At 43.5% G+C, this 24,206-nt stretch overlaps 1 protein-coding gene across 5 annotated transcripts in view; it reads right to left on the bottom strand.

The window, feature by feature from the left end:
• IQCA1 (IQ motif containing with AAA domain 1) overlaps positions 1 to 24,206 on the bottom strand; it is a 154,933-nt gene that overhangs the window by 80,446 nt on the left and 50,281 nt on the right. For all 5 annotated transcript variants that reach the window (XR_004320174.1, XM_006177788.3, XM_032480562.1 and 2 more), the window contains 2 exons: positions 12,179 to 12,263; positions 2,751 to 2,873 (listed from right to left, as the gene is read on the bottom strand). Coding sequence is in view for 4 of the 5 variants with exons in the window: in XM_006177788.3 (XP_006177850.1) it covers positions 2,751 to 2,873; positions 12,179 to 12,263 (208 nt within the window). In the remaining variant the exon portion in view is untranslated. The remainder of the gene's footprint in view (positions 1 to 2,750; positions 2,874 to 12,178; positions 12,264 to 24,206) is intronic.

The following is a 24,206-nucleotide window of genomic DNA, read 5'->3' on the forward strand; positions in this document are numbered from 1 at the left end:
CTTCTCACTTGGCAAGATAATTTTGAAGCTGTGCCTAAGAACAATTGGAAGAATTTCCATTTTATTCTAAGCATCTCTTCCTCTAAATATGCATGAGTGAGTTTGACACTTGCAAATTAACATTCATTGTTAGTGAAGCCTGTTCCATAAAAATCTGAAATTATCAGCTACACAATCTGGTCTTTGCGGAGTGACAGCATTTTATTAACTAGCTATTAAAGAGTCACTTCATGATGAACCGATTTGGACAAAAAGCCAAGTTTGAACACATCAGCAATTCTGAAGTAGCTGCAAAGATGGGGGAAATCTTTCAGATTCACTTAGGAGTGAATTTATGAAAAGTACAGGTCTACAAAGTGACAATGTGATTACTAAAATATGAAACATTAATCTCTAAGAAAAATGGATACATTAAAATTATGTCGGTATGTTTCTTAGAGATCAGATTATCTTTTCATTGACTTTTATGTTAAAAATTTTTTTGTTTTTAAGGGGAGGGTAATGAGATATTTATTTGTAACAGAGGGACTGGGGATTGAACCCACAACCTCATGCATGTGACGCACACGCCCTACCACTGATCTATATACTCTTCCCCCTTTTCCATTGACTTTTAAAGTCTTATTCTAAAATCATTCCTAAAGGCATCAGGAAGCATTCCTGAGACCAGCTACTCAAATCCTTGGGTAGGAATGAGCATTTTGACCTGTAGAAAAAGACATCTGTTATTCACGCCGGTTACAGGGTAAGGCAGGGAGGAGGGGAAGGCGGATCTGTTTAACTCGCACAGGTGCTGAGCCACCCGACCCTCACTCCGCACCGCAGCGGCAGAGCGGCGTGGGAGCTCTTTGGGTGTTTTTGTAGCACTTGGTCGTCTATCAGTTGCCAGCCCCGTACATACAGTCCCAAAACTTGGGGAAGATCTCGTGTAAATGCATCTGGATATTTCAACTCATCTCTATAAAGGGAAAACAGATTCTTTGCAAAAGATCACATGGGTGCAAGGTAGAAAGCTGGTAAGCCAGTCCATGAGCTGCTCCCTTGGGCCGGGGTCCTCGGAAACCACCCGGATGGAGATCGCGCAGGTGGTTTACGGGGAACACCACTCATAAGGGAGGGAAGCGGCACAGTGCGGAGGGGAAGGGGAAGCCGGACTGGGGTGCATTTCTACGAGAGCCCGCAGCGGGTCCGCAGGGAGCCCGGGAGCTGGCAGACCCCTTCAGAGCTGTCCCGGCGAGGCTAGGGGCTGGGTCTTTGTGCCCTGCGGTGACGTCCTTGAATGCAGCTGTCCGGAGAGGGGTGTAGCCCCGCACGAGGCGCCTCCCTTAGACCTGGAAGAGTTCAGGGGGAGGGACTAACTGTGGGGGTCAGCACCACAGCACCACGTCCCGGGTGGCTGAGGGTTGAGCCCCCTGGTCTTGAAGGGGCCCTCGGAGGGGCCCAGTTCAGCACCCCGGGCAGTGGAGTGGGCCGCGCCCATAGTGAGTGGTGGGGGGGTCTCTCTTCTTCTGTTCAGCAACAACAGTGGAACGTGGGCAGGGAGGGGCGAGGGGCAGGGGCAAGATTCTTGCTCATCACGGTGCAGGATGTGACGGCGGAGGAAGGACACTCGCCTGCGGCTGCGGCCGCAACCAGGCCAAGGAATTTTTAACAAGAGGCTGGCTTTCATCACCGTCACCTATACCTGCATTTTCATGGACTTCGTGCACTTCATAGTCACCATTACCCATTCTCCCTTCCTCACAGTTTCTGCCTCCTGGGTCTAACCACTCCTTGATCACACAGCCTGTCTCATTTCTCCCCCACCGTGACACACAGTCCAGAGTTCCCAGACACCGTCCCCCAGGCCCCAGAGAGCTGCTTCCCCAGCTGAGAAATTCTCGAGTCTGCGCGCCGGTATAAACCCATCTCTTGGAATATGAGGAGGGTGACCACGGCTCTCTGAGCGACAGCGGGGTCTGTGCTCTGGACAGAGTCGCGGCGGGACACGCCCTTTCAGGGCCCATTCTTCTGAGCCGGTTCAGAACAGGGGTTGGGCCAGCTGCGAAGGGGTGCCCATGCAAAATGCCACAGTAAACAGATTCAGGTTTTTGGATGATGTGAGCCTCCTGCCCAAATTCCACTTCCCCAAGAAGGAATTTCTGCCCTGCGAGGGGCCTCTCCACGTGCCGGAAGGCGAAGACACCCCCCCATCTCGCCCAGGACGTCACCAGCCTGCCGCCCCCCCCCCCACCTCACAGGGCAGGCCCCACCCCTGGGGACTCCGCTTTCCTTCGGGTGGTAAAAAGCAAGCCTTGTTAAAGCACGTCCAAGACGTCAACATGAGCACACCTGGGTTAAAGAAGCCACAGTTGTTCTGGCTTTGCAGCGGTCACTCGGTCTGCCGAGAACTTTTCCTTACCTCTACCCTTGAGAAAAGACAAGTGGGATCATTGATTTTGAGGAATGAAAATTCAGAGCTCTCCCGCCCGTGAATAATGGAACGTATCTGAGTTGCTGAAGCCACTCCTTACCCTAATAGGTATTTATAAGCCACAGAAGGATGGCAACTGACTGTCGACCAACACACAAAAAAGGAGAAACAGCTGGTTGATGGCATGGTTGTCTAGGAAACGAATGACTCCCATCTCAACAGACTGGAGGTTATTCCACTGATTCAAAAGCAAAAAAAAAAAAAAAAAAAAAAAAAGCCAAAAAAACCCCCCAAAACCCCACCATAAACCCTATTTCTAAAATTCCAAACACCTTACCTTATTTTTTTCCTTTGTCTCATTCTTTTCCTTTTCTTTTTTGGCTGTTTTTGGTTTCTTCTCCTTTTTCTTCTTTTTGTTTGTTTCCTTTTCTTCTTGGTTTGCAATCATGTCCTCAATAACCTGGTAAAACAAAACAATCGTCATAGCATTTTAATAGAGCTCAATCGAGGCGAGGAGGATTTCCCGTCTGGAAGGACGCGCCTCTTCCCTGCCCTGCTCTGGGCCCCGCCGACTGAGCCTCCCTGGCGTCACTGGGCTCCCGCCTGCCATCTGCCTCGCCGGATGCGGGCAGCAGGGGGACGCTGGAGATGGAGAGGGCAGAGGGAGGGAGGCTGGGCATCTCTGAGCCCAGGTCCCTGCTAGCTCGGCACTGCCCTGGCTCTCAGGGGTTCCACGAACACCAGGGCCGCTCTCCACTTCCTCAGCATCTCAGCTGCCTGCCACACCTCTTCCCCCTCAAATCTGAGCTGAGAACTGCTGTCTCCTGCCTGGACTCCATGTATGATCACGCATCTCTTCTCGGAGTTGGTTTCTTGCTTTCCCCTGTGATTTAATTTGTATTTCCTACAAAAACCCATGTGGTCTCCTATATATTTGTTAACAGATACCCAATTCACACAGGACAGCGTCCCTGGAGAATGAGTGGAGGTTTGTAAGAAGCCAGATAATTAATTCCCTTCGATACAGCAGAGATGGACTGAGCCCTCCCTGGCTGATGGAGAGCTGTGAGTTCTGGGAGGCATGAAGGTGACAGTGAGGGGTCACATATCCTGTCTGACCCCTGGGCTCGGCTCCTCGCTGGTCATGTGACCGGGACCAGGGGCATAACCTCTCTAAGACTCAGCGTCCTTGGCTCTAAAATGAAGTCAGTACGTCCACCCACAGCGCTTCACGATCATCAGGCTTGTTCTAAGAGCTTCATGGAGAGGAGCTCACTCTCTGCGAGGCAGAGCCAGCGGTGGGAGCTGTTATCGACCTGCTTTACTGATGAGGGAACCGGGGCACAAAGTGTTTGGTCACCTGCTCAAGGACACACAGCTAGTGAGTGGTTGAGATGGGATTTAGACAGGTGCCAACCAGGATGACCAGCATAATGTAGAAAGTAAAGAGGCCAGATGTGGAATGGTGTATCTAATTTACCCTGCAGTGTGAAATGCATACAGTTAACAACAAAAAATACTCCATGGTTTCAGGATGCATACACACGTAGTCAAAGTGTAAGAAAAGGAGGGGAGTGACAAACACCGAATTCAGTGCAGCGGCCACCTCTGGAGAGCAAGGTCTGCAATTAAAACAGAGGGCTCCATCGCTCCGCCTCCAGTGCGCTGTGCTAAACCTGGGCTCCACCTGCTGGGCGACGCCATCCGGCGCTGTACTGAAATGCTGACGTCTCTTTTCTCGTATTGGATTTTTGAATTTATTGCTATGTTGTTTTTAGGAGCTCACTTCGTGAAGTGTTCAAACCAGCTTTATCATGAACAAAGCAGGATATGCAGGCATCATCTGGACGTAAAAAATCTATAGTCACGTGTCCAACTTCACAGCGTCCGGGGGCCCTCCCATCCCCTGGGCTCTGGGGAAGGTTGGTGGGTGGTGAGACCCAGTGAGGGGGCGCTGGGGAGGTGAGAGGTGACGTCCGTGCACCAGGTTATTTGGTTGGCAATAAAAGGGTGTCTTTAGAGAGGATTACAGGGGGAGGGTATAGCTCAAGTGGTAGAACGCACGCTTAGCATGCGGGAGGTCCTGGGTTCAATCCCTGGAATCTCCATCAAAAAAAAACTACATAAATTAACCTGATTACCTACTCCCCCCCCAAAAAAAAACCTAAAAATTAATTAGATAGGGTTAAAAATCCCTTGTGGTCAGAACAGCGATGCTTCCTTGGGGATCAGGCTCAAACTCACAGACCCAAGCCACAGTTCCCAGGGCGTTCATGCTCTGGCGTCCTTACAGAACATGTGCGTGTTCTGGCCCTTGGATGCCTGGAAGGTTTCAGAGACTTAAGGACTTTTTTAAAAAAAAAATACATACATAAATCTGATAAAAGGATGAAATTCTTATTTGTGGAGCAGACAATTTGACGTATCTTTTAAAACCTTATCAATTGTACTGTTCGTTTCTTCTATATTCTTACTGAGTTTATTCATTTCCTATTTTGAAGATAAGCCTTTTACATGGTGCACACGTCAGAAGTTACAAAAGGGCGTGGGGTGAAATGCTTCCTCCGCCTTCTGTGAGCCAGCCAACAAGTCCACTTCCTGAAGCCAACCCCAATCTCTGGATCCATATTTCATGTAGACCTGTGCAAACACACGTGTGTCCGCACACACACACGTGCACAGAGTACGCTGACATCGTCTGTTACGTCTGCCCATCTCATCCGTGAAGAACGGCTTGGGACTGTGCTTGTCTTTTTTAAACGAAAGTTGAGCTTATTTTGTGCATGTTCTTCATCTATAGCAAAGTCTTCCAAAGTGCACACACGTATACACAAAAAGGTATTATAAAAATAAATCTGTTGTTTTACAAATGTTAGACTATTGTAAACATTGTTCCTGTTCTGCGTTTTTCTCCTAATAATGTGCCTTGACCATCTTTCCTTATCAGTACGTGAACAGATTCCTCGCTCATTCTGCACAGGTGCATCCTAGTGTGTCTGGCCATTCTCCTACCGATGGAAACTGAGGTTATCGCCAGTCTTTTCTATTACCTACAAGGCTGCAGTGAATCAAAGCCTGCACGTGTCATTTTGCAGGTGTGTGAGCAACTCTGCAGGAGAGTCCTGACAGGGATTGATGCTGGACCTGTGCGTGGACACGTGCAATGCTGTCCAATGACCTCCACCAGGATGTGCCAACTTACACTTCTGCCAGCAATGCAGGCGACTGAGCGTTTCCCTGCATATTCACTGACACAGTGCATTTGCCAGCTGAGCGGGTGATAAGTGGCCTGTTGCTGTAGTTGTTTTGATTTTTCTAAAGATGCCAATACTGGATTTCTTTTGCTTGTGCTCTTCAACAATAGTAAATCTCCCAGTAGAAGTTCACTTTGTTGCCTATGAAGTCAGCCATCATGTTTTTGGTAAATGAAGGGAATTGAAGGTCAAATTCGGCCTGCTAACTGTTTCCTTTTTCTTTCTTTAAATATACATATAATTTTACTGAGGCATACTTTGCACATCTCACAAGTACCCATTTCAAGTGTACAACTGAATAATTTTTTAGTATAAAAATTTACCAAGTTGTGCCACCATCACTGTCAGTTTTAGAACATTCCCATCACCCCTACTAAGATCCACTCATGCCCACTCATTGTTCATCTTTTCCCTCTCCTGCTCTTCTGCCTAAACACTGATCTACATTCTGCTTCTACAGATTTACTCTTTTTGGACATTCCATATAAGTGGAATCATATACTATGCGGTCTCTTGTGTCTGGTTTCTTTCACCGTCCATCATGTTTTTGATGTTCACCCACGTTGGACCATGTATCACTTGTTTGTTCCTTTTTTATTGCTGAATAATATTCCATTGCATGGATATACCACACTTCACCAATCCATTCACCAACTGATGGATATTCAGGTTGTTTCAAATTTTTGGCTATTACGAGTAATGCTCCTATGGATATTCATGTACAATTTTTTGTGTGTGTGGATATATGTTTTCATTTCTCTTGGATGATGTCCTAAGAGTGGAACTGCTGAGTCATTTGGTAAATTTATATTTAACTTTAAGAAATTCACAAACTGTTTTTCCAAAGTGGCTGTACCATTTTACATCCCCACCAGCGACATAGGAGAGCCTCTCTTCTCTACATCCTCAACATTTGCTATTGTCTGCCTTTTTGATTACAGCCATCCTGGTGGTTATGAAATGGTATCTCTCTGTAGTTCTAATTTTCATCTCCTTAATGACTAATGGTGTTGAGCATCTTTTCATGTGCTTGTTAGCTACTCACATATATTCCTTTGTGAATTGTCTATTCAAGTCTTTTGCCCATTTTTTTTGATTGGATTGTTTGTCTTTTGATTTTTGAAATCAAGAGTTCTTTGTACGTTCTGGTACAAATCCTACATCAGGTAGATGGTTTCAAATATCTTCTTCCAGTCTGTTCTTACATTTGCATTTTGTTAATGGCATCTTTTGAAGCCCCAAATTTTTTGAATTCTGATGAGGTTCAATCTATCAGTTTTGTCTGTCAGTGTAGTTTTAATTTGCATTTCTCTTATGTAGGTGAGGTTGATCATCTTTTCATATGCTGAACATCTTTTATTGTGTTTCAAATCCACTTAGATGCTCTTTTCTGAGAACTAACTGTACACATCCTTGACATTTTAAAATACTGGGTTATTGAGGGTTTTTTTTTTTTATAGAGCTGTAGGAGCTCTTTCTATATTAGAAAAATGATCTCTTACATGTGACACTCATTACAAATAATTCCCACAGTGTGTCATCTGTCATCTGATTTTATTTGGGGTCATTTTTGCCTTGCAAGCTAAAAATTTTTTTAAAATGTAGTTTAATCTATCTTTTTTTCTTTTATGACTCCTGGGTTGTACACCAGAGGTAAAAAGGTCTTTCCCAATTGGAGGCTACAACATATTTCTTTGTTGGCTTCTTCTAGATCTTTGTGCTTTTGTTTTGTTTGACATTTAAATCTCTGATCCATTTGGAATCATTCTGGGGTTAAGCACGAAGAGACAGATTTAATTTTCTTCTTTTCTAGTTGCCAACCTGGTTATTCTAATACGACTCATTAAATGGTCTTTTTTCTTACACAAGAAAGATGAGATGCTTCTTTATTATATACTAAATTTCCATGTGTATTCGGATGTATTTCTTGATTTTCTATTCTTCTTCATCTAGTCATTTGCCTTTGCCAATGGGCTCTTAATAACACGTTTTAACATCTGGCGGGGCTGGTTCTTCCTCATTACCCTTGGTTTTCAGAATTTTACTAGTTATTCTTGGTTATTTACCTTCTACCTAAAGCTTAGAATCAAACTGGTCACCCTCTGCATGCCCTGACCCCCCACTCCATCATACTGCTATTGGCGTTTTTATTTGGATCATATTATGTTTACAGATGATGTTTGGGGAGAGCTGAAGTATTTATAATGTTGAGTCTTCCTATCTAAGAACAAGTACGCTCTTCCATCTGCTCATTTGCATTCTTCAGAATACTGTAAGCTTTTCTTCACATAGAATACACATTTATTATGAAATTTATTCCTAGATATTTTATCTTTGCAGTGCTGTTGCTGCTGTAAGTGGACTCATTATAGTTTCTGTGTAGCTGCTGTTTGAATGTACAAAAGCTTCCTCTTTCTGCATGTTAATTTTGTAACTCCCCATCTTGCTTCACATACTGTTCAAGTCAGCTTTTCAGTTTCTTTGCTTTGCTTTTCTAAGTATAGAACATGTCTGCAAAAGCGGTCACTTTCCCTCTTTCGTTCCAAACCTATACCTCTATGTTCTTTCTCTGCCTAAGATTGTTCAACAGCTCCTGTGGGTCTGTGGTGATAATGGCCATCCTTGTATTTTTCATGACATTAGTGGAAACGTTTCCAGTGAATTTCATTAAGCATGATGTTAGTTTTTGGACTAAGAAATATATTCCCATGTTAAAGAAGTATCCATATATTCCATTTTTGTTTTATTATTTAATATCAGGAATGGGTGTTGAGTCTGTAAGATGCCCTTCAGCATCCACAGTGATGAGCTTATGCTCTCCCTTTCGGTATGGTATCTCTTTATACGATGCAGTGTATTCACAGACATCCAAAGCTCCGACCACTCTTGCATTCTGGAATAAACACCACCTGATTGCAGGCTTTTGTTAATTCAACATGCCGCTGGTTTTAGTGTGTTAATGTCTCACTTGGAATGTTTTCATTAATACTCATAAGGAAGACTGATCTGTGATTCTATTTCAATTCCATCTTTTTGGGGGGTTTGGTGTCAATGGATTGATTATGCTCGCTTGATAAGAAGCACGTGTATATATATATTTTTTACAAATACATTTGACTGTACATGTGCATGTTATAGTGATTACGCATGGCCTTCATCTTCCTCCTCCTTCTCCTCCCATTAGTAAGAATTGCTAAGACTTTCTGGACGACTTCAGTGTGCCAAGCTCTGTTCTGAGTACCTGACAGGTAACACCTCATCTAGTTATTACATCAGCACAGGGAGGCAGGTGTTGCTAGCATCTCCATCTGCAGATGAGAAAACTGAGACGCAGAGGGGGAGTCCTTGCCTAAGGCTGCGGACCTAGCGTGCGCTGTGACTCCTCACCTCAACGCTGTCCTGACTCTTCCATCATTGCCTTTTAAAGTCATGCTGCGCTGTGGCCAACTTTGTTTTATTTTAATGTATTGACCAGACAGCCTCAGTTTTCTTTTGCTTTTAGTTTGACTAGACATTAACTCTACTTCTGAGTGTTTCTCATGGATGATGGAGACATTCCATCAACATTCTTAATTCTATAATCATACTTTCTAAACTAACAAGAAACATGTCTGGCTGCTTGCCGTGGGCTTTTAAGACACAACTTGTGCCGGATGATTTAGCTGGAGGGACAAGACCTAAACATGTGAAAAAGTGAAATAACACTATGTCAAAATGACAGTCACTCCACACAGGGCTTGATGAACTGCCAACAAGAGGGTGGTTATTAAGTGGTCACAGAGTTCAGAGGAGAAGGAAAGGCATCCTCTGTGGGGTGAGAGGAGACTTCGGGGGCTGATGTCAGCTTCCAACAGGGAGGTGGGGGAAGAGCTCTTCCCTTTGACCCTGAGGGGGGCAGAGGGAGACAGGGATGCTGAGAAAACCTCATCCACAGCATGGTTTTTACCGCTGCTTAGTGAGTGCTTCCTGTCACTTAACTAATTCCCTACTAGCGAACATTAGCCTGTTTTCCTCTTTGTCAGTGCTGTGAGCAGCGCAGACACCAACAGCTGTTTCAGTCATCCATCGCCAAGTGTCGGTAAATCACATCACGGGGGCCAAGTCTGGCCTGCTGCCCATGTTTGTAAATAAAGTTTTATTGGAACACAGCCATGCTCATTCATTTACATATTGTCTGTGCTTCCGTGTTATAAGGGCAGGGCTGAGTAGCTGCAGCCGAGATGTATGTGCCGCAGCCTCAAATATTTACTATTTGGCTGCTAATGGATAAAGTTGGTTGTTTCCAATCTATTGCAGCTTGACTTATTATTTCCTTAGTAGGAATTCCTTAAATGGCATTTATGCGTCAAAGGCTATCCACAGTAAACATTAGGATATTTACTTGGTTCATGTCCCTCAAAAAATGTCATGCTAATTTAGATATCCAGCCTCAGGGTGCAAGAGGGACTTCTTTCCACATGCCCACCAACTGAGTTATTATCAGGATTTAAGAATTCAAACAACCCTACAGGTGAAAAGAGATGTAGTAACATTATTTTATATTTAAATTTCTTTGCTAGTAAGTTTTTAAAATTTTTAACTTAGGTTAATATTTTTTGCCTTCTTCTCTACTGAGGTATTCAGTTGTCTCTTATTAACTACTAAGAACTCTTTGTATATGAAAGATACCTACTATCAGATATGATGCAAATGTTTTCTCCACTTTATCATATGATTTTTCATTTTTAATGAAATTTATGATTTTTTAAATTCATTTTTTTTTGCCATTTTTAAGCCATTTTGTTGGCTTATTTTCTTTATGATTTCTGCTATGGTGATAAACTTATAAAATTGTTCCCCACTGTTATTAAATATTCAAACAATTTCTTCTGGTAATTTGTGGCTTAATATTTTCCATGTAAATACTTAATGCATCTGAAATTTATTTTCTATATTAAAGGAGGTAAGGATCAACTTAATTTTGCCAAATGGAAAGTCAGTTGTGCCAATGTTATTTATTGAATAGTTCATCCTTCTCCACTTATTTGAAATGTCATCACTATATTACTGAATTCCAATTAGCACCTGAATCAATTTCTGAGCACATCATTCTGAAGTCAGTCTATTTGGGTTTGAATCTCAGCTCCACAACTTACTAACTGTGAATTTGGCCAAATAGCTTGATCTTCACAGACTGGGAAGGTTGAATGGGTTAACTTACATGGTGTTCTTTGCATTGGACTTGGCACAGAGTATTTATCCAGTAAATGCTGCATGCGTGCACAGGACTCACTATTTTTGTGGCTACTGTCATCTGTCTATTCTTTTCCCAAAACTGCGATGCATCTATTACTCTATAATTTGATTTATACCACGTAGGGCAAGTTCCCCATGATTATAATTCTTTTTCAAAAACTTTTTTGGATCATGGATTCATTCTTCCATATAAACTTGGAAATAATTTTATCAGTAAAATTGTTTTGATTTTATTTGAATTGAATTAACTGCATAAACAATGGAAAGATAATGTGTATTCATACTTTATTGAATCTTTCTGTCCAGAGAAACAATGCATCTGTCTATTCATTCTTTCACTGAATTCAGTGAATTTCATCAGTATAATTCTGTACAATTCTGTATGTCAATACAATTTTTTGCTAAGTTTGTGTTTTCTAGGAAGATAAACACATAATCTGAAAACAATGATAAAAGTATCACTTTTTAAATATCTGTAACTTCTTTTCTTTTTCTTATGTTATTGTATGTGTTAGAGCTTCCAGGGAAATGTTAACTAACGGTGCAGATGGCAATCATTCTTTTCTTGAGTTTCACTATTAATGGTAATGCTTCTGAACGTTTCACTATTGAGCCTGATGCAAACCCTCTCTTGCTTTCTATGATAAATGCTCTGAGGTTAAGAAGAGTTTTCCTATTTCTTTTAGAATGAGGCATTTCTAAAAGCAGCTTTAGATGTCATTTCATCAAATGCCACTGGAGCATCTACAGAGATGAGCAAATAGTGTTTCTCTGGAAGAACATTAATATGGCAAAGAGCTGAGTCTTGCTGCGCAAACAGGAGCTAAGCAGAGGACGAAGGGCAGAGGGCACCCTGTTGTGAGGGAGAGCGTGATGTGCATGGAGACACTACAGTGCAGCAGCACGAGGGGAGAGGGGCACGGGCAAGTGGACTGCTGGAGCTGGTGACCTGAAGATGGCGGGGTCAGGAGATGAGACTGGGAGGCAAGCAGGGACCAGAACACAAAGGGCTCCTGAAATCAACTGCTCATCATTTACTAAGAAGATGGGTACCACGTGTCACCTGTCATCACCTCTCTTTCAAAGAGCAGAAAGGATGAATTCACTTCAAAAAATGCTTGAAAGTACATCCACTGATGAACATCAAACACATTTTCATGCAAACACTTGCAGGAAAATAACCAAGATCCAATAAGACTGCAAATCCTTTAACTCTCAAGTTTAAAGAAATGTGATTATGATACATTTACATTTTATTTCTCAAGCGTATTTGTACCTGTTGTGGGGTCTTGTTGGAAAAAATGATAGCTGAACCTCCTTCTTCTTCTCTGGGGTAGTCAGGAAATGTGCCTGTTAAGTTCCTGAGGAGGAAAAAAAGGCAGATTAAATGGTGGTTTCATTGGTGTGTATATCTATGAAAATTCATCAAATTGTACATCTGAAATATGTGCAGTTTACTGTGCAGGAATCACACCACAATAAAGGTGTTAACGAAACAAAGGTACAGCAATCTCATCAGTCAAATCTGATGAAATAAAATTACTATTTAATATAAAAAATACAGCCGTGAGCCCGAGTGCAGCCCTCTCGCTCACAGCCCCCATCAGCTCTGCGTACGTGCACCATAACGAGCGATGCTTGCTGGGACGGGGGCTCCCTGCCAGTCGCCGGCAGGACTCGCCGTCTCTAAGGAGCAGAAGGACCCAGTGACATTCAGGAGCAGGTTTCCGTCCTCAAGACAGTTGTTACTCTGAGACAGACACACCTCTCTTTAAAGCAGATTCTACTTTTCTGCTAGTCTCTCTTTTTCTTTTTAAATTATTGAGACACTCTGTGCTTGAGTTAAGAATGAAGACAGAAGTACAAATGATTCCTTCCTGTTTAAAATTTAGGGTAAACACAGGATTTTGAAATAAAACAGAAGGATGGAGCCGTTCACATTACAAATTTAGCAACAGTGCATGAATACACATGCAGGCTTCAGAGTTTAGTCAATCTAAGGCCCCGTATGTTATGGGTTCCAAGTAGTAATTTTTTTCCTGTAACCATGTGATTTCTACATTTTCAAAAGCAGACTTTGAAATTTAATGTTGTGGAATTTCCAGAAGGATATATAGTTAATTTTTCCAAGAGAAATTGATGTGGATGTAAGTGTTATATTTATTCTACACATAGAAAGGAAAAACTACCAAGTTAGTCCCATTAATCCACCAAAGAACAGAATCTGAGGGTCAGAAGAAATGGCCATGCTCAAGGTGACTCTTCAGCAGCAGTTCTCAAAACGTCGACCTGTTACAGGTAACCAGTTGCCTGTTACATTCTTGGTCATTTCTGATGGTCCCCCAAAGCCTTTGTTTATGTGAGTTAGAGCCACTGATACTTACTGTATTAGGTATTAAAATGGAGACATTTCTAAAATATGCGTTTTCATTTAAAAATAACAATAATAAACCCATTATATGTTCACCTACATAATATTTTTAATATATTTTTATTGAAGTATAGTCAGTTTACAATGTTGTGTTAATTTCTGGTGTACAGCACAATGCTCCAGTCATACAGGAACATACATATATTCATTGTCACCATAAGTTACTACAAGATATTGAATATAGGTCCCTGTGCTATATAGTGTAAACTTGTTGTTTATCTATTATACATATATATATATATGTATTAGTATCTGCAAATCTCAAACTCCCAATTTATCCCTTTACCTTCTTCCCCACCTTGTAGCCTTAAATTTGTTTCCTATGTCTGTGAGTCTGTTTCTGTTTTGTAAATAAATTCATTTATCTTTTTTTAAAAATTCTACGTATAAGTGATATCATATGGTATTTTTCTTTCTCTTTCTGGTTTAGTTCTCTTAGTATGACCATCTTCTTTGTCCAGTCATCTGTTGAGGGACATTTAGGTTGTTTCCAATCTGAATAATACTTTTAATGAAGAATTTACTTCCCCAAACAAACAAAAAATTGTTGAGAAGAGTGTTGCCATTTTGGTTTGATAGAAGTTAACAGGATGTTTATATCTGCTTCTGTATTCAATCTGTTGCAATACGTGGTTTTAGTTGAAGTGTAGGAAGAACATCTGGCCTCACACGCATGTGTAATTGGCAAAGGGAGGACTATTTTAATAGTCTTTTAGATAGCTGTGAATATTTTGCTTTGACTCTACACCACAATTCGACAAGTGGTAGCTTCCTAAAGGTGAGTGGTGGTGAGAATCTGAAACCACAACAGGAACCTTCCCTTCCCCGCCACATTAAAATCCATCTGTCTTGTGCACTGAATAATTGGCTTTTAACCCAGGCATGGTTTTGTAACATCAGGTCTTGGTCATTTGAAAACTAAGGGTTCACTGAGTTCTGTGGGTCTTCCCAAAGCTGACACATTACACTGTCTCAAAGACTGCAATCATTAACAAGTCCATCAGTCTCATGACCCAAAGTCTAAGCAATGTAAAACTCTCAAACTCACAGAAGTGACTACAAGATTTCCAAAATTTTAATTTTTGCTAGAAGCTTGAATTGTATTATTGGCAACAAATAATCTTAGCTATTTTCCTTCAGGCTTATCTGGCTCATTTTTGAGGAAATGTCTCCCTCAAATCCGGTTTTCAACTAAAAATGAAGCTCCACAGAAAATGGCTGGTTCAGCTTGAAACTAGACATGTGGGGGGTACCCTTCCTGAGCAGAGCTCACACACCGGGGTGCAGCGGAAGGCAGCCACCCCACCGCCCATTTCCTCATGCACAGTAGTGAAAAGCTGTGTATTCAAGGCTTAAGTCCTACAACAATTTTTTTACTGCGTCCTCAGGGATATTGTTAAAGGAAGTTTTTTAAAGGCAGGTGCATGGTGGTGAGGACCATGATGACTCTGAACTGGGGCCACTGCCTTGGGTCAGGCTGAGGAGCTGGAAGCTCCCCAAACTGCTCCCCTTCCCACTGCTTTGGCCCTATTGTTTCCACAGATTGAGCTTCAAGCATCTTAGGACAGTTAGGGCATTGTCTGGACAAAAATCTCTCAGGTCTCTTGAACCTTTCCTACCAGCTCATTCAGTAGACAGATAACTCAGATCCTCAGTGCTGCTTTGAAAGTAACTGAACACAATGAATTGTGGGGTAGGGGGTGGCAGTCTGTGGACAAATGCACCAGAAGCGAGGATGGTGGGAGATCATGCACTATGTGTGCCATTCTGTCAGTGGAGCTCCCTTGACCACAGCTACTTTGGTGGCCTCATGCACTCATTCAACCATCCATCCATCTACATACCTATGCATCCACCCATCCATCCATCCATCCACCCATCCCATCTATCCATCCATTTATCCATCCATCCACCCACCCATCTATTTATCCATCCACCCATCCATCTATCTACCCATCCATCCATCCATTCATTCACATAGTCAATCAACAAACATCTGCTGAGTACCAACCAGATTCTAGATGTCATGAAAGGAAACAGCGATCTGAAGGTTAAAAGATGTCAGATTTTGCCCCTATGCAGCTTACACTCCACAAATGCATGGATGATGCATAAATTTGGCCTCAGATCCTACAAGACTCACATCTCAAGCCTTGCTAACCTGCCTGACCACATTCTGTCAATCTATGCATCACTCGACCTGGACAGGCCTCGGATAAAAACCAGGAATAAAAACAAATTTCTCCTGTATAGCACAGGGAACGACATTCAATATCTTATAATATCCTTTAATGAAAAAGAATATGAAAATGAACATATTTTTGTATATGTATGACTGGGACATTGTGCTGTACACCAGAAATTGACACATTGTAACTGACTGTACTTCAATTAAAAAAACAAACAAAAAAACAAACTAGAAATACATTTGGATGAAGTTAGAGCACTCCCTCTTTTTCACACCCACTCACCTTATTCCTTTGACAACAGTCTTTACAAGCAACTCCACTGTAAAGTTTTATTTCTACATTTTAAAGCTTGAGTGTTTATGAGGACTCAAAAGAAAACTTAGAAATTCATATAAACTAAAACCAAGAAGGATTTACATGTGCCATTTCTAAAGCAGAATTCTTAATTATGTTACATATCAATTGTCATAGTAAGATTTTATAATATATTTTTCATAATACTTTTAGCAAATATATTATTATTAAATATATTTATTTCTAATAGATAAATGAACGTATTTAGTTTTTTAGTCACAGTTTAAATAATTAATCATAATTCAAAGTCGGATGTCTTATCCTTAAAGAATGTAAAAACTGTTGTTGGGCAAACACTTAGAAAGATGTATTTTAAAATTCGTATGTAGAAAATGGCAGCGTAACCTGACAGCTCTTTATGTCACACACGGGCTTTCCTGTGCGCACGACACCCCATGCTCTCCCTCTGTGGCAAGGGAGGCTCTGTTCCCAGAGCCGTTGCAACCTTGTTTTGCAACGTCCCAAAGATACCCTAGGCTTGCAATGACTGGGATTCCCTCAGCCCCATCCCAGAGACTCAGCCACTCAGAGCATGCTGGGAGAACACAGGTTTCCAGTTCTGTTTCATGTTTCCTTGGCTGCTGGATTCTCACCCCCGGGTTTTCAGTTGTGTTCTGGGGCAGAGATGGGACACAGCCTTCCCTCTCCCGAGTAAGGATGCTCAGAACTGCGACACGCTGGTGGTCTCTCCTGCTCAGGGTACGGAAGTTGCAAGGTGACGGGTGTTTCAGCGCTTCGAACTCAGCACTCTGTGAAGGTAAAGCGCTCCTGGATACAGATGGCTTCTACTCAGAGACCAGTGACCAGAAATATTATTTGGCTCCCATGGTGTTTCTGGTGCAAACAGCTGAGGACTGACCACATCGACTGCAGGTGACAGCCGTGTGGGGACCTCCAGGGGAGCAGAGACGACCTCAAAGGTGTGGTGTCCAGAAAGCTTCAAAGTGCAAACAGAGTATCTCCCTTCAGAAGTACAGGAAGTAGCTGAAGTACCCGAACTCTACCCTTGTCCTCACCTTCTCCCCCAAACCACCACTTCCTCTTGGATTTCCCCATTTCAGTCAATGGAAATTCTTTTTCTTGTTGCTCCAAGGGCAAAACCCGAGAATCCTTGACCTGTCTCCCTCTTTCCTGCCTGCGTTGTCCATCAGCAAACCCTGTTGGTTCCACCTTCCAAATACGTCTGGAATCTGACCTGTGTTATTCCCCGCACTGGTCCCAGCAGCGGTTATCTCAGACCCGTGTTGCTGGGATGAACAGGTCTGCCTGCTGCCCTCCCCCGCTCCTCGCCCCAACCCTGTTCTCCTCCACGGGGCAGCCAGAGATCCTTTTACAACAAGAATCACAACATGCTGTTTTTCTGCTCAAAGTTCGCCAGTCCTCTCACTCAAAATGAAACCGACGCCCACATAGTTAGGTTAGCCTGGGGCCCACTCTCCCGGGGACGGGCCCAGGTCACGTGTAATCAACAACAGCACCCTCTTTCGTTCTTACGAGTGTCTTGGTTTGGACGGTGAGTCGTCTGGTTCCTCCACTTACCACAGCCTACCTGGTATTTCCCCCGCCGCCTGCCTGCCTTCCCCCCGAACCCTCATTCCACCTGCTCCTCCTTCACCCGAATACTCCCTCCTCAGAGAGACGTTCCCACTCAGATTAAAAAAATACCCCAGGCAGCATATTCAGTCACTTGCTTCAAGGTTTTGCTCAAATGTCATCATATCACAGAGGCTTCCCTACTGCCTGGCATAAAATAAGTCTTTGACTGAATAAAGTAGGTCCCCCCTTATCTCACAACCAAAGGGCTCGCTGAGGTGCGTGCATCCGGGGTGGAGAAGAAGCGGAATGTCAAGCTGGTTTTGGATGATTATCCGGGCTTCTCTCTGCAGCCGGGAAAGCGCTTTTGGAGATGCAGGGATTTACTTCTACTTCAAGCAAATTTTAACACAATCCTCTGCAAATTATTCTGTGTTAAATATCCCGACTTGGTACATGATGATTATTTAAATCACAGCTTTCCCTCAATTACAGTTTGAAGCTTACTTCCACAGACATTTGATTATCTTTGAGCTTTCATCATTTTGCTGATCCTCAAAGTTAACATGCAGCGTGTGCTAGAAAGTCGCTCGCACATCCTCCCCCCGGCCCCCCGCTGACCAATTTCCACTTGCCCTGAGATTGTTGCAACAGGCAAGGCCAAATGGGCATCCAAACCACCAGATGGACCGAGTGATGCAGAAAATGGAACCCATCACACGGCTGCCTGAAAAGTAACCTGAGCTGTATACGTTTCACCCAAATCGACGGAGCAGAACAGGGGAAGCAAGAAAGGTGAAGACCCCCAAGAACACACAGTCTGAGCGGCGTGTACAGAACTCGACAAGACAGGTTTATCAGGTATTCTGAGCTCTGAGTCAGCAACTAGTCACCTCCAAGCAAACGCTGGCGTGTCTCATGGGGATCACACTTTTTTTAAATAGCAGGAATTCAGCTTTTTGAAACAATATTTAATTTGTATTAAATTAAGTCTAATTTCCAAAAGATAAACTTTCAGTTATTCGTTAAATCTGCTCCCTAGAAAGTATTTAGGAAAATTTGCATATGAACAACTCAATATAAACATATCATTTATCAAACTGTAGAGACTGTTCAATGTTTTTCAAAAACACATGACACCTCCCTATCATTAAATCTGGATTATCTCTGGAAAATTACAAAAGAAGCAGGCTAGGGAGACACCAAGCTCCCCGCCCTGCCAGAGATTTAACCTTCTACGTGCCGGCACTTGCCCAGGACTGGAGAGCGCCAGGAGTCTGGCGTTTCTTCTGGTTTCTTCTGTAAGTCTTAGTTCTTGACTCAGAGAGCATCACCTCCACACTGAGTAATCAAAGATACCTAGAAAAAGTCCTTTTTTCTAAGATTCTACATGTAAGTGATGTCAAAAAAGGACAAGGACTTATTTACAAAACAGAGACAGACTCTCAGACACAGAAAACAAACTTATGGTTACCGGCAGGGAAGGGAGTGTGGAGGGATAAATTGGGGGTTTGGGATTTGCAGATACACACGACTATATATAAAACAGACAAACAAGGTCCTACTGTATGGCACAATGGCCTATAATGAAAAAGAATATGAAAATATTATACACAATATATGTGTATAAATGAATCACTATTCTGTACACTGGAAATTAACACAACATTGTAAATCAACTATACTTCAATAAAAATATTACAACATAAAAAAACTGAGTAAGTTGAAAAGAAACAAAGTTATCTAGGAAAACAGCCTCCAACTCCTTGACTCTTCAGTGGGACCTGCGCCATCTCTGCCCTAAGTGAGCTTCCAGGCGGGGTTCACGTGTGCAAAGCAATGTCACGGAATTCCCTGTCATCTCACTGTTTGATCCCGAACTGTTCTCACTTAATCTCCTTCCCAGAGCCCCACCCAAGCCCGTGGTCCATGACTGGGCTCTCAATCCCTGTCTTTGGCCCCTCAGATATGGCATTTGTCCTGTAGATCTCACAGCCTTAGTGAGTAGCTCCGAGGAGCCTGGTCCCCACCCCGGCTGAGGCCAGTGGCAAACAGAGCTGCCTGTTCCCTCATCTCACACGGGGAGTGGGAAGTATCCCACGTTTTATACGTAAGTTGTATTTGCCCGGCATCCAGGTGACTCGGGCAATGCCATTTCCTTATTGTGCCTGAAAAATGGCTTCAGGTCCGGAGGCAGGAGCCAGGGCTGGGCTAGAGCGACTCCCTTGGCACTCAGACGCTGGGGACGCCCGCCTGGCCCGTCCCAAGTGACGAGCATTGAAACTCAGGTCAACTCAGGTGACCTCTGTTCACACCTCACACGCATCTCCTAAGAGCAGCAACCTGTTCTTGAAAGTCAGATGCTCTGTGCAGGATGCTAGTGTCTTATTATTTTACAGTAAAGAAGAGTATGAAAGGAATATATACATATATATATATAAATGAATCACTATGCTGTACACCAGAAACTAAGACAACATTGTAAACTGATTACACTTCAATTAAAATGAATTAAAAAAAATCTGGTATTAACTACAACTCCCAGCTCCAACCAGTTATTCTGAGGTGGGAGGTCAGTGATGGAAGTACACTGGGAAAAGCCCTGGTCACTTCCTGAAAAGAACAGAACTCAGACACAATACACCACGCAGCTCTGACTCTCCCCTGCAGTCTGTTGCACTGGTCACACCCGTGCACTGGTGCTCCTCGTCCTCGGATGCCTTCACCATGAAGGATGCACTGCCTTTATGGGTTTTGACCAGTTTGGGTGTAAAATGGAGACCCAGTTTGAACTTGCATTTCTTCAGCTGCCGGGGAGGTTGGCACCTTGCTACGTACTATGTGCGTTTGTGTAACTGTCTCCTTGCCTCCTGGACCCAGTGATTTAGCAGAAATGATCATCACTTGTGTGCTTGCTGCCTGCAGGTTTGCAAGGCATTTTCACACATGCCTTTCACAAAAGAGTTTCTCATTTCATCCTTACAGAAATTCTGTGAGATAAGCACTTTTCTCTTATTTTGCAAAGGAGGAAATTGGAAAATTCGAGAGTTTAAGTGACTTTTCCAAAGGCAAAACAGTTCTTTACCAGAAGAGCCTTGGTTCTAACCTTGGGTTTCTGCACAGATGTCCAGGACACCCCCGACTAATCACAGCCATTTTACTGGGTTTGCACAAACCCTTAGACAGTGGATTCCTTAAAACATCAGTTATCAAATTTGCATTCTATACCTTTTGCATATACACATCTTTTAATTCAACAATTCCACTATAGGGACTACTTACAGAAATAAAAGCCGAGATATTTTGTGATGTACTGTTTGTACTAGCAAAAGCTGTAAATAATAAAAATTGTAATAAGAAACTGCAAATAACCACCCAACGGGGAAAGGTTATGTAATCATGGTAAAGCCCCACTGTGGAATCTGGGTGGGACTTCACCTGCTCTTTACCTGTTTTACCACCAGCACTCAATCAATACTTAGGTGGATGAATAAATTCAGTTCTCATAAAGACTAATCTGCTGTACGTGAACAGAGGGGATACTGATGATAGAGCATTAAGAGGAAGGACCAGGCTGGGGAGGGATCTGGGCTGTCGAGAGAAAAGGGGACAGGAGGGCCTCATCCAAGTGTGTGTTCTCGTTGGCAGGTGCAGTGGGACCCAAGCACTGTCCACCTGTATTACCTCAGAGCGTGGCCCTGGGGGGAGGAGACGGGTCATTTTTCCTCTGTACATTTCAGTCCTGTCTTCCTCATTATGATAAATAGGAATTATGGTTGCAATTAAATAAAATGGTAAGATAAAATAGTTCATAAAAATTAAATTTTATTTTTGGTTGGTTTCTTTTTATGTCTTATTTTAGGGTTTGATTGTTATAGAGACTTTGTCATTTTTACAGCAGAACGAGTCCAATTTTCTTTGAAAAAATTAGTTTCTATAGTTAGGACATTGTGACCTTTCTCTAGGGGAGTTAAATTCTCCATTCTGCTTTCCAGTGCTTGTTGGCTTTAGTGATTAAGGCTATCTAGTTATTGCAAATATATATTTTTTCCACTCTTACTGCTTTTAAACATAATTATAAGATGCTATTTATTTCCATCTGTGCCTGTCAGTTCTGGGCTCTCTGTTTCATTGACCCACACTTGTTCTTTGATATTAGGTAAAGCACTCGCCTTATTTTTCTTTATAATGTTCTTGAAAATGCAATGCCATTTGTCCTTCTTTATTTTCTTATTTTAATCCTAATGACTTTAATAATTATGTTTTCAAGTTCGATAAATAATCCTGTTGGGATTTTAATTGAAATTGCGTGCTCTCTATAAATTACCTACGGCGGACGTGTCATTTTTCCATTTAACCAGAAACATAGCCTATCTCACCATTTATTCAAGCCCTTTTTTATTTGTTCCTTTTAACATTTACGGACTTCTTAAACTTTCATATATTTCTCTTCCATACTTAGTCTAGCATTGACTTAAAAAGTACATTCTGCTATTTTCTTTGAAATAGTCTTGTTTCCTTTTTGTGTCATTATACTGACAATAATTTATATTGTGGCATTAATTATTACTGGGGACAAAGCCATCCATATTGTCCTTTCCTTTTGTGGGAAGGCCGATAGTGGCCCCTCAGTGAGCGTACTGCTCTCGTTTGTTCTAAAAATACTCGACGTTTCACTCACTCGTTCATTCATACCCTCATGCAGAACTACGCGCCAGACTCTGTGCTGGGCGCTGGGCGCTGGGGAAGAGCAGTAAACAGAAGACAAAGACCCTTGCATTCATTCAGCTGACATGTTATTATGCTAAGAATTAACCTTGACTTTCTGTTTTTAAATTTTTAAAATAAGAAGTGGGCATTTCATTTCATCAGATGACTTTGTCACGTGCCCTGAAATGACCATACTGCATTTCCTGATGTACATCTTGCTGCGTTTTCCTACCACCTTGCTATTTGCATTTCTGGGAGTAAACACGCGGGTCTAATTTTGAATGATGTGGAAATCTAAAAGTACTATCTGAAATAAGTGAATCAGAGAGAAAAATCAAAGCACAAACAAATCAGCAATGAATAACAGAAAAAAATCATGACATGTAACTTTCTATCCTGCAGAGTGAGGATTCAGTAACAGAAGCGGAAGCCTCTAATTTCCCTTCTCTGGGATCTTGTTAGAACAACAAAACACACCCCAAGGACAGTTGTGGGAGCAGAGACTACGGAAGCACATCTCCCAGGTGTTAGAATCCCTGTGGAGGGGGCTCCTGGGGCCGGGTCACAGGGCTGCACCTAGGAGGAGGTGTCCCCAGGCTGTCCCAAGCGTCTGGGAGAGCCCGGGCTCTGTCAGCGGCCACAGGACACTGAGCCCGCACTTGCCTTCCTGGAGACCTGCCTTAGGTTTTTAAAGGATGATTCTTCCTCTCTGTCGACAGCCTGGGAGGCAGCCCTGTGGTTCTCTGCGTCCTGGTGTTCACACCATTGTGCAGTTCCTTCCTCTTGAGGGGTGGGACCCAAGACTGGCATGTATCCAACAGAACACAGCAAGCATGACGACCAAGTGTCACTTCCCTGAGGCTGTGCACGGCTGTAACTTCCACCTCGCTCCCAGGCTCTCCCCCTTGCTGGCTTTGGTGACACAAGCTGCCACCGTGAGGGGCCCACCTGGCAAGGAGCTGGGGGCAACCTCCAGCTGACAGCAAGGGACAGAGCCCTCAGTTTGGCAGCCCATGGGAACTGAACGCTGCCAACAGCCAGGGGGGCTTGGCAGGGGATCAGACCTTGACTGCGGCCTCGAGACCCTGAGCAGAGGATGCAGCTAAGCCCAGACTCCTGACTCAGGGAGACCCTGAGATCAGCAATGGGTATGGGTCTCAAGCCTCTAAGCTTGTAAATCTGAGTGATACGTAGCAACAGATCTTGAATACACTGTCATCATCCTGAAAACAGATTCTGGGGAGCCAGGGTGGTTGCAGGGAGAGGGGTCTGGGGGCTCCTGCATCCAGGCTGGGGCTGATGCCACTCAGACCCAACCCGGGTCATGGCGAGGATGGAGGCCTGCGAGGTCAGTGGGTTTGGGGTGTATTTTGATGGCAGAGACGGCGGAGTTTTCTGTGACTGCACGTTGGGCTGAGGGAGGGAGAGGAGTCGGGGGGACGCTCAGAGACTGGAAGGTTCACATCTGCTGGGATGGGAGAGGCTGCATGGAGCAGGGTGGAGAGGGTAAGATGCCTGTTCACCTCTGGACGTGTGGGGCTTGAGACGCACCCCCCACTGCCCCCTGCCGTGCATCTTGGTGCGGATCCTGAGTGGACAGGGGGATCTCCACGTCAGGAGTTTAGGAGAGCGCTCTGGGCTGGGAGGTGGAATGGAAAGCCATGAGCCTGGATGAGATGACCACGGACACAGAGGGCAGGGGACGGAGCGAGGCAAGGGCTGGGCCCTGGGCCACTGGCTGTTAAGAGGAGGGACCATCATGCATTTGGGAAGCTCGGAACATATATTTTGTGTCTGAGGGTTTTCTCCTCTCTTTTCAGATGACTGCATTGCCACTTATACGATGTAACCAAAGTCAGCCTGCAGACAGGGCATTTGCCGGACAAAGCTGAGGATTTCACGAGTAGCCGAGATGACTCCAAGTCATACGGCCTTTCCAGCTAGAAAGGACCACGTCCTTGGCTCCCAGGGGGCAGATTTCATTCTGTACATCGGCTGCCAGTTCTCTCCTGCGAACTGAACGGCTTAAACGTGCTCACCGTCCATCTTTATTTAACGTGCGATGTTCTTTCTGGATAACCTGATCC

Source organism: Camelus ferus, chromosome 5 (assembly GCF_009834535.1).
Source record: "Camelus ferus isolate YT-003-E chromosome 5, BCGSAC_Cfer_1.0, whole genome shotgun sequence".
NCBI classification, from domain to species: Eukaryota; Metazoa; Chordata; class Mammalia; order Artiodactyla; family Camelidae; genus Camelus; species Camelus ferus.